At 32.5% G+C, this 11,545-nt stretch overlaps 1 protein-coding gene across 1 annotated transcript in view; it reads left to right on the top strand.

Annotated features, from left to right (window-relative positions):
- LOC127705763 (uncharacterized) overlaps window positions 1-10,148 on the top strand; it is a 104,660-nt gene extending 94,512 nt beyond the window's left edge. The window contains exon 5 of the mRNA XM_052210123.1: window positions 9,833-10,148. Coding sequence (XP_052066083.1) covers window positions 9,833-10,080 — 248 coding nt within the window. The 3' untranslated portion in view covers window positions 10,081-10,148. The remainder of the gene's footprint in view (window positions 1-9,832) is intronic.
- The last annotated feature ends 1,397 nt before the right edge of the window (window positions 10,149-11,545 follow it).

Below are 11,545 nucleotides of genomic sequence, written 5' to 3' on the forward strand. Positions count from 1 at the left end.
CATCTGGCCCAAAGGGCAATGTGAGCTTATGCCATCACTTGGCGTCCGTCGTCGTCGTCGTAATCTATTTCAAGAATCTTTTCCTCTGAAACTACTGAACCGAATACCTTCAAACTTTAACTGAATGTTCCTTAAGATATCTAGTTTGTAAATTGTATCCGAAGTTTTGATCCATCAACAAACATAACCGCCATGGCTATAAATAGAACATAAGGGTGAAATGCAGTTTTTGGCTTATATCTCAAAACTTAAAGCATTTAGAGCAAATCGTACAGGGGTACAAAATGTTCAATAGGTCTATAAGCCCTGACATTTTCAGACGAACCGAACAACCCATTGTTGGGTTGCTGCCACTAAATTGGTAATTTTAAGGAAATTTTGCTGTTTTTGGTTATTATCTTGAATATTATTGAAGATAAAGATAAACTGTAAACAACAAACATGTTCAGCAACGTAAGAACTACAAAAAAGTTAAATGACCAAAAATTTCAATTGACCCCTTAAGGAGTTATTGCCCTTAAAATACAATTTTACACAATTTGTTCATCATGTTTGCTAACATTTAAAAACCTTCTCCTCTGAAACTACTGAGCCTAATACTTCTAAACTTTAGCTGAATGTTCCTTAGGGTAACTGGTTTATAAATTGTATCCGAAGTTTTTAACCATTAACAAACATGGCCGTCATGGCTAAAAATAGAACATAGGGGTCAGATGCAGTTTTTGGCTTTTTTTCTCAAACACAATAGCAGTTAGAGCAAAAGTGACGGAGTTAAAGTGGTCAATAAGTCAAAATCTATCTGCTGTGAAATTTTCAGATCAATTGGACCACCCATTGTAAGGTTACTGTCCGAAATAGTTTATTTTTATGAAATTTTACTGTTTTTGGTTATTATCTTTAATATTGTGATAGATAGAGAAAAGTGTAGACGGTAAAAATATTCAGCTAAGTAGGATCTACAAATAAGTTAAATGATCAAAATAGTCAATTGACTCCTCAAGGAGTTATTGCCCTTGAAACGTTTAATTTTTTACATTTTTTCGTGCAAGTCTATTCCTTTTTCAAAAATCTTCTTCTCTGAAAAAACTTGGACAAATACTTCCAAACTTGCACTCGATGTTCCTTAGGGTATTTAGTTTGTGAATTATATCTGAAGTTTTGATCCATCAACAAACATGGCCGCCATGGCTAAAAATGGAACATGGGGGACAAAAGCAGTTTTTGGCTTATATCTCAAAAACTACAGCAGTTAGAGCAAAAGTGAAAGGGTGTTTAAGTGATAAATGGGTCATGATCTATCAGTTATGAAATTTTCAGACAAGTTCGACAACCCATTGTTTGGTTACTGTTGGAAATAGTTATTTTTATTAAATTTAACTGTTTTTTTGTTATTTTCTTTAATATTATAATAGATAGAGAGAAAGTGTAAATGGCAATAAATGTTCAGCTAACTGAGATCTACAAATAAGTCAACATAGTCAAAATAGTCAATTGAACCCTTAAGGAGTTATTGCCCTTAAAACGTTATTTTTTTTAAAATTTTTGTGAAAGTCTAATAACTTTTTCAAGAATCTTCTTCTCTGAAACTACTTGGCCAAATACTTAAAAACTTTAATTGAATGTTGTTAGGGTATCTAGTTTATAGACTGTCTTCGGGGATTTGATCCATTCAAAAACATAGCGGCAGTTTGTAAAAATAGAACATAGGGGTCAAATGAAGTGTTTGGCTTTCATCTCAAAAACTAAAGCAGTAAGAGCAAAACTGACATAGGCGAAAGTGTTATATAGGTTAAGATCTATCTGTCAAGTAATCTTCAGACCAATAGGACAACTTATTGTTGGGTTACTGTTCAGAAATAGTTAATTTTTAGGAAATTTTACAGTTTTGGGTTATGTATTATCTTTAATATTATTATAGAATGAGAGAAAGTGTAAATGACATAATCTACAAATAAGTCAAATGCCTGAAACTGAAATTACGGTTGAGCGATATCAGGCTCTCATGAGCCTCTTGTTTAGTTGAAAGTCTAGGATGCAAGTGTTCTTGTGTAGGTGAAGGTATAGGAAATGACAGGTGTAATTTTGAAGTAGTCAGGTATCATTTTCTCTACAGATTCTTGGTGGAAATATTTATAGCATCCAAAACCTTATTATCGTAGTCATACTTAGATTTTTGCTTTTTTACTACAGTTCCTTAGTTAATATGAAACCAGGTAGAACAACAATACAAGATATAAGGGTTATTTGAAAGTATAACGCCAATCTGACAGGTTGCATCTGGATTGTGTCTCAGTAGGACTACATATAGCGGTATTGAAATTGGGTCAGATATTCGAAAATATGCCAAAGTAGGACTACATTTTGTATATACGTTGATTATGGCGAGAATATAACCGTTATGATATAAACAAAATCAGAGTAAACACAGCGTTATCATATAAATGTTTTAATTTTCCTGGTGATATAACAAACCAAGAGAACAGCTACAGAAGATATGTGAAAAATAGTTTAGAATTGTGAATCGCGATTCTAAATGTATCAGCGCGGAACCTTGATCAATATATTTACTTTTTGTATATGTCCCAGGAACAAACAATAAGTTGAAAAAAATGTATCAACAATGTGTAAATGAAATGCAGCAATACATAATGGATAAACGTTGATTCATGAAAAACAAACCATTCGCCCTCCGGGCTCATGGTTAAACTATCATTCACTTTTATTTATCTTTGAAATAGATTAGAGTTATCGTTCTTAGTACATAAGTATGTCATGTCTAGTGTTCTTCCAATTTTATAATTTGAATTGATTGCAAATATCAAACTTTGAAATAGGACCAACTACTTAATACCCAAGTTAGCCCGTAGTTAAAACAAATTGGAGTTTTTGTTTACTGGTAGAATCATCAGTTAATAATTAGCAAATTTACGGGTATAGTAAACCTATTCGAGGCCATACACATAAACAAACGTTTTAAGTTTACTGTCGTGGGAAGGACATATTTGTTTCAATACAATAGACAAAGACTGTATCCTACTGCGACATTGTCGGGTGTCCCTTTAAATTCCTATACCATGTAAGATTTAAAGGTAACCAGGCAATTTTAAGGTACTGCAAGTGCCAAGGACAGTTATTAGTATTTAAAATGTCTAAGTTTAGTCTGTCACAATATGATAATTGTAAGCGTTTCCGTTAATTAAAATTACGTTAAATAACAATTTCTAAGAGCCGAACTGAATCCCGAGATGAATGAATCGGGTATAGGAAGATGCGATCGTTATTAGATTTGTCAACTAAAGAGGTCATTAATGAGTCTCTTTCTACAATCTAAGAAACATTTCAGGGCAACTAGATGAATTTCTTTTATTTAGAGTTTAGGGAATCTTTGACAATGATGAATCATAAACTAGATGGGCTCTAAAGTACAGAGTAGGACTAAGTGCGATGGATCACATTACCTTTACTGAAATAAAGCTATTGAAAACACAATTTCGAATCCCAAGGACTAAGCAACACGAACCCTTACCAAAACTATGGGTGATCTACGGTGCTATTGAAGATTGCACATATTTGGCTCCTCTAGTGACCCCCGTTATGCTACAAATACTGTGACAAGTGTCAGTCTAAATCGATGATGTCACAAACTAGGAAAAGATTTCGGAATTGTAGTAGCGAACATTGGAACAAAACGTGTTCATATGTGAAAGAGATATTTCATAACGGTTACCCAACTCGTGATGGCGTACATAAATCTTTCACAGGGATAGCTTTAACTTAACCACTTGTAACCCATGGTCCAATCGCTTCCTTGTAAGCATCAGCCGTCTATTAAGGAAATCATGATAGGAAACGCAAGCTCTTTGAGGTATATACTTCATATACATGCGCTGCTAGAATGCTGCTACATTGAAATGGAAATAAATTTGAAGCTGAAATCCCCTTCGTCTCTGCGGTTCCTTTTATTTCAAGTTTCACAAGTAACACTGAGAAAATACTATTGTAGGAGTACCGACTTCTTGGGCACAATTTGTGCGTAACTACAGCGTGAGCTACACTTATAACATTGTATATAATGCCATCCCTATTTCTGCGGACTATACTAGTTTTTTACTCTTTCATAAGGACGAACTCTCTATATATGAACATTTAATTAACCCATTGTAAATATCATATTGTTGATTGGTTTAGATATAGAATTATCAGTACCTACCATTTTTTTTTTGCGCCAAATCCTCGGTAAATAAACTCTTAAGAAGATACCAGAGTTACATATTTGTACGCCAGACGCGCGTTTGTCCACAAAAGACGCATCAATAATACAGATAAAATAAAATACGAAGTTCAAGAGCATTTAAGACATAAAATTCCGAAAAGTTTTGCCAAATACAGCAAAGGTAATCTATTCCTGTGGTAGAAAATCCTAAGTATTTCGAAAACAGTTAATTTATAATTATGACCATATCAATAATGATTCATGTCAACACAGAAGTACTGACTACTGGGTATGTGATAGTCTCGGGGTGGAGTGCCTCCGTGGCATGTTTCATATTTTTTTTATTCTTTTTACATGTTATCTGGATTAAAAATGAACAAATCAAAGAGCTGTTTGGATTGGTACCAAAAAATATTCTTATGTGGTCACATACCAACTTTAGACTTTTAGGAATAGATGTTTCTCTTTATTTAAAATTATTCTCGGTATTAATTTTAGAAGAAAGATCAAAGAGGTTTCAGCTATATTAAAAAGCTGGCAACATAGAAAATTAACATTACTAGCTTAAATCACTGTAATTAAGACTCTGGTATTGCCAAGAATGGGTCATTTGTTGACTGCTCTGCCGAATGTACCTCATTCACAATTTAATGAACTAAATACTATTTTTTTTTAATTTCATATAGAATGGTAAGACTGATAGAGTCAAGCGTAGTACTCTATTGGAGATTTTCCGCAGGGAGGATTAAATATGGCGCATTTGCAGTCTTTCTGTTCATATCTTAAATTATCTTGGGTAAAAAGATTTTTATTAAATTCAGACGGTACTTGACAGAATTTAGTACTTGCAGAACTAAAACAGTTAGGTGGTGACAGAGTCTTTACATTACAAAAGGATAAGATTAAAGAAATTTCTAATTGCTTAAAAAAACATTTTTGAAAGACATATTTTGTTGTTTACACATGGCCAAACCTTTACAAAGTTATGTGTTCCAGAAATTTTATCATTGTAAATTTTAAACTTTATACCAGTGTCTGAATATTCTTTTTATATGAAATTGAAGTTATATGGTATACAATTTATAAAGGATATTGTAGATAGTCAAAGCAAATCATTGTTAACATTCCAACAAGTAAGACAAAAACTTAATATTGAAATATTCCAAAATATATCAAAAGATACAATAAAGATTATTGTGATTTGAACTTAGGAATTTCTGTTCCTTTTGAAGCATTTTCTAAAAAAGATCATGGAAAATAAGAAGTTGAAATTCGTGTACAGAGATCTTGTAGATAAAATATGCATACTCCCAAATGAGAATTTTTTTTTAAATGGGAGGAAGTAACAAATTCTGAATGGTCTAAGTATTTTTCTCTTCTGAAAAGATGTTGTAGAGATACATATTTAAAGAATTTCCAGTATAAAGTATAACATAGAATTATACCTACAAATATATTTTTATATAGTATTAAGTAGGGATGTCAAATCGGTGAACAATGACTAATCGAGTACTCGTTGGTTTTATCGAGCGATACTCGCTCGGGAATATATCTACAATACGGAAACACAAAAACACGTACTTTACATTTTGTGGTTTGTTGTTTAACAGACGAAAAACCATCTACATAAGTATCTGGGAGAAGGAATTACATACCATAATTAATAGCTCATTACCTACAATTTCTAATTAAGTAAAAAAAAAAACAATAATCTAATCAATATAACTTAATTTAAAAATTATAACAAGGAAAAGCCATATCAAACAATAGTATTTGGTAATCGTTCAGAAAACACATTTAATGTTTACAAAGGCGTAAGGATTAGAAGTTTAACTATTCACTGAGAGTCACCAGAGGATGCAACGAATTTATTTTATTTGGAAACATTTTCTTGTCAACTATTATTGGGGACAGTCTGTTTTGCAACTTTGTAAATTACAGTCTTGCAGACGAAAATATTTACTCTAGTTTAAAGTGTTAGGCTAGGTATAGCCCACGTATTTTCGGCATTTTAAATGGCAATTTTACACAAGCATTCGAAACAAAATGTATTTTATTTACTAATCTGATTAATCAGTTAAACAAAGAGTTTTTTATAGACAGTTTTGGCCGAAACGACCTATTTAATTTTCCGAAAGAGGTTCTCATAAAGATCAATTTTATATAAAGAAGACAGCAATATTCTAACAGGAAACCGATTTGTCGAGTATCGTTTTGGTAATCGATACTCGGTACTACCGAGCGATACTGGAATACTCGAGTACTCGTTGACATCCCTAGACTATTAAGCAAAAGGAAACAAGTCTATGTACCTTCTGTAATGAGGAAATGGAAACAATAGAACATTTATTTTATGATTGTAATGTTACCTACAATTCGATGTTCTCTTGTATATCTTTTAATTTAACACCTAGAGTAGGCAGTTTCACAGTTACTCTTAAGCCAAGTTTGATTTCTAGTTAAATATTTGTTTATAATTTGGAAAGAGGTTTTGTTGAGCATTAAACAGACCCAGCAATATAACTTCGTTTGTAATTTAGGCATCCATTACAGTGAATCAATATCCAGTTTCTTCATCTTTGGTTGAAATTCTAGGGAATTTAGAACAGACCTACAATTGTTTAGAATTTCCTATTTGGTAAGTGTCATGGACGTACATGTTAGGTTTCAAGTGAATTGTTAATACCCAATTCCTTTATTAGCAGTTAATTTAATGTGATTTACAGACAAAAACTATATTGTTGGGGGCTTTGTCGGCAGGGACGACAACATATTTTAATAGAGGTATGACATGTTCTGACCAACATCATTTGAATTTTTCAGAATAAATGTGTTCACAGACCCAATAATTGTTCAAATTCTGGATTGTATCAACGTCCTTACAGACCGTATCTATGTCTCCTTTTTCACGTTTGCCCTCACCTAGCATAACTGAAGCCATTGGTATTTTAAAGTTGTGTTTCCAGTTTATGGATTTAGACTCGTTGTATTTCAACCCTTTAATTAACACACTTCGCATGAAAGTGTTGTTGAAAATTTCCACGTTATAACGTGGCTAGCCGGAAAATAAATGAATGGAGAACTTACACAGGTGCAATCAAAATGTTAAGATTTGAAGTCAAGAAAGAAAGATGTTTAATATCTTTTTAAAAATACAATGCCTGTTATTAGACTGTATGAAATTATACTTCAAAAGTTAAGTACATTAAGCTAGCTGTATTTTGAATCAATTTTATTTTTGTTAACTTCCTATCTGTGCTTTTTAGCTCACCTGGCCCAAAAGGCCAAGTGAGCTTTTCTCATCACTTGGCGTCCGTCGTCCATCGTCCGTCGTCGTCGTTGTCCGTCGTCGTCGTCTGTTAACTTTTACAAAAATCTTCACCTCTGAAACTATTAGGCCAAATTTATCCAAACTTGGCCACAATCATCATTAGGGTATTTAGTTTAAAAAATGTGTCCGATGACCCCGCCTGCCAACCAAGGTGGCCGCATGGCTAAAAATAGGACATATGGGTAAAATGCAGTCTTTGGCTTATATCTCTGAAACTAAAGCATTTAGAGCAAATCTGACAGGGGTAAAAATGTTCAGCAGGTTTAGATCTATCTGCCCTGAAATTTTTAGACGAATCAGACAACCTGTTGGGTTGCTGCCTCTTAATATTGGTAATTTTAAGGAAATTTTGCAGTTTTTGTTTATTATCTTAAATATTATTATAGATAGAGATAAACTGTAAACATTAATAATGTTCAGCAAAGTACGATCTATAAATAAGTCAAATGACCAAAATTTTCAATTGACCCCTTAATGAGTTATTGCCCTTTATAGTCAAATTTTTAACAATTTTTTTCGTAAATTGTTTTAACCTTTTACAAAAATCTTCTCCATTGAATTTACTGGGACAAATAGAATTAAACTTAGCCACAATTTTCAATAGGGTATCTGGTTTGAAAAATGTATCCGAAGACCCTGTCATCCAACCAACATGGCCGCCATGGCTAAAAATAGAACATAGGGATTTACTATAGAAGTCTAAGGGAAAATTGTAAAAAAAACAATTTCAAATGTTCACAACTTGAAAACTACTTTAAAAAATGATAAGGGGTCTTCAGTAACTATTGTAAGTCTAGTTACTAGTGGGATGACCTGCTTTTAATTTAACTACTGGGCCAAATTAAACCAAACTTAGCCTCAATCATTATTAGGGTATCTAATACTATTTATTATGATTTAAATCTTATTTTACATGATATCCAAAACCACAGAAGATACAGGTGAGCGACACAGGCTATTGAGAGCCTCTAGTTTTCATTTTTGCCAATTATCTTGAAAAGTATAATAGATAGAGAGTAACATTAAATCGCAAAAATGATCAGCAAGACAAGATATACAAATAAGTCTGAATGATCGAAATCGTCAGTCGATTCCTTATAGAGTTATTGCCCTTTGATGACGATTTTTACAAATTTTTGCGCTTTTGCTTTATATCTTAATAATTATAGTAAATAGAAAGAAACTTAAATAAGCAAAAATGATCAGCAAGACAAGATCTACAATTAAAACAAATGGAGACAATCGTCTGACGACTCCTTTTTGGAGTTATTGCCCTTTAATGAGTATTTTACTAATTTTTTGCGTTTTGCCTTATATGATAAAAATTATAATAGATAACTAGACACTTTAAATCACAAAAATGACCAGGAAGGTAAGATTCACTAAGAAGTCAAATAAAGTAAGTAGACTTTCACTCTTTATAGGAGTGATTGTCCTTAAATGAGGATTTTTTATTACCGTTTTGTGTTTTGCGCAAAAACTAAAGAAGATAGAGAGAAACTAAACAGACTAATTGATCAGCAACACAAGATCAACAAAACAGATTTTTGTCATGAATTCTATTCACGTCTACAATGTTGGAAAGTGTCCTTCATTGAATATGCAAATAGACCAAGGTGAGCGACACAGGCTCTTTAGAGCCTCTAGTTTTTTACCAGCTACATCGATATTATTTTGTCATTTTTTTTCTACAGTTGTCTTTTTTTTCAGTTGGATGTGGTTTTAATGGTTTATTCATTAAATACTTTTTCTGAAGCGATTTTTAATGTTTTTCTACATATTTTGTCATTATATTGATCAATAAATGAGAGAAAAATAAGTTATTGATGTAGACATTGTTTTACCTCGCCACATATTATTTTGCTTATCCTCGCCATATATTACTTTTCCTCACTTCGCCACACTCTGACTCACCTCACAGTAACATTTTTTTTTCAGTGATTGTTATTTTCTAAAAATAGCCGCTGTAATCCATTCACCACAAATGTAGAATTTAATTGAAAACCGGTTGTTTACCTTTTGATATCTTTCTGTTTACTTATGTTGTCGTCTCATTGACATTTGCACGAAGTTTTTTGTTGTTCATAACCAATTCTATCAAATTAAAGAGTAATTGAAGTATAAACGTAAACTGAACAAAGGTATCCTTCATCACTTCACCATTATCACTAAAAATACCTTTATTAATCTTAAAAAGTTGTATAATAAGCGATCTACGTTGCATTTCATACTTATAACTTATAACTCTGAGCTTTTAGAATACATTTTGTATTATACATCTTTTGCAGACTTTGATATTACAAAGGTCAACAACGTAACGGTAATAAAGACAAGCAAGAAATGTACGATAAGAGGTGATATTGCAAACTTTGAATATATTATTTTAACTAGTTATACCACAGAAACATTTGGAGCATATACTACTTTTATTGTAACGTATAATACAATTCACCAGCCTATACAAGAGGTTTATAGAGGAGATATGAACTGCATGTTTCAATCTGGTGGTGGCATTAGCTATTACCTTGGAGTATAACTTTTAAAGACGAGAAACGTAAAGCAAAGTGAAGGAAACATGATTAAGAGTGAGCCGTTGTATCAACTATAAATTAGGAGTATTAAAATATTTACGAAGAAGAAATTATGCGAATAAAAAGATATGTTATGCTACTGTTTTGAATAAATTACTGGAGAATTTTTTAAGGGAGACCGTTCAAAATATAGGAAAGGGGTTCACCTTGCCCAAGACAAGATGAAAGTTAATATTCTGTCCAATTAAATGCAGGAAGTTATTGTTGACAAAAGTGAGGGGGGAAAAATTCCCACAGCTTTGCAGCGCAAAATAAATAAGCCGGCAAAGTAAAAAGTTAAAAAAAAGTTCTTCCGCCAAAAAATCCCCAGGTCCGTTTATAAGTTACTTTGAACAATTTTTAAACTACATTTGGTAAATGTAATGATTTTAAGGTATACATTCATTTGACAGGTTTCATCTGATCTAGACGTCATTTCATAGATAATGGATAATGTGAGGCGTATTTGTTATCTGTAGTTAAACCTTACCTAAGCATGTCAACCATTTCAATGTGTGCACTGTTATCTGAACATATATATATATATATATAACATTCAAAATACATGTATAATTGCAGTATATTTTACAAAAGATAAGCAACAACTGCTGTTGGAATAGTTATAAAAAATGAAACCCCCGCTCCCATATTAAAAGGCAAAACATAGAATAAATAACGAGATAGATATTCGCAATGGCACTATAAGTATTATCAGGTCACTGAGAAATTTTCAATAAATCTTATTAAGGGGTTAAGGAAGAGCTAAGGATACAAACAATAAAGCAATTGCGAAGTCCATGAATTGCTCAGTGAACCTTTTCGAATCATTTATCGAATTAAGAAGTGCATAATAGCATCAATTGTGCCAAAGTAAACCACAAAACCCCAAAAACCTTTGGTATAAAGAAATGAAATTGGCAGTCCAAAAGAATATAATGTGAGTAAACTTCTACAAAAGTTTCACAAAATGATCTCAAGCAGTTTTTTGCTGATATAAAAGCGGGATGGAAGGACGAACGAACGAATGCACATTCACCTTATACCTCCAACTTCACATGTGCAGAACATCCATTTATAAATATATGATTGGTCATCGTAGTAACTGATTGTTAAGCAGACCCCCTCTTTCTGTCGACATTTGTGATCTTAGTCATGATGACACTAATGCAGATTTATTCCGACTAAGTATCACTTCATTGACTCCAACGCGGCTTACAAAAAGCAAAAAGAATCACTTTATCAGCTTTAGCGAACTGCCTTTAATACTATGCACGCAATTCTTATCGCTTAACAAGAGCAGTATGCATGGTATACTTTTTCCCCTTTATAAGCAGACTTGTTCTGCTATTGTGACACAGCTAATTTTGCATGTCTACTTTTTTAGTACTATAATTTCCAAGTACTGAAAATATACCTAAATGTTGTAGATGT

Source organism: Mytilus californianus, unplaced genomic scaffold (assembly GCF_021869535.1).
Source record: "Mytilus californianus isolate M0D057914Y unplaced genomic scaffold, xbMytCali1.0.p SCAF_6, whole genome shotgun sequence".
NCBI lineage: Eukaryota > Metazoa > Mollusca > Bivalvia > Mytilida > Mytilidae > Mytilus > Mytilus californianus.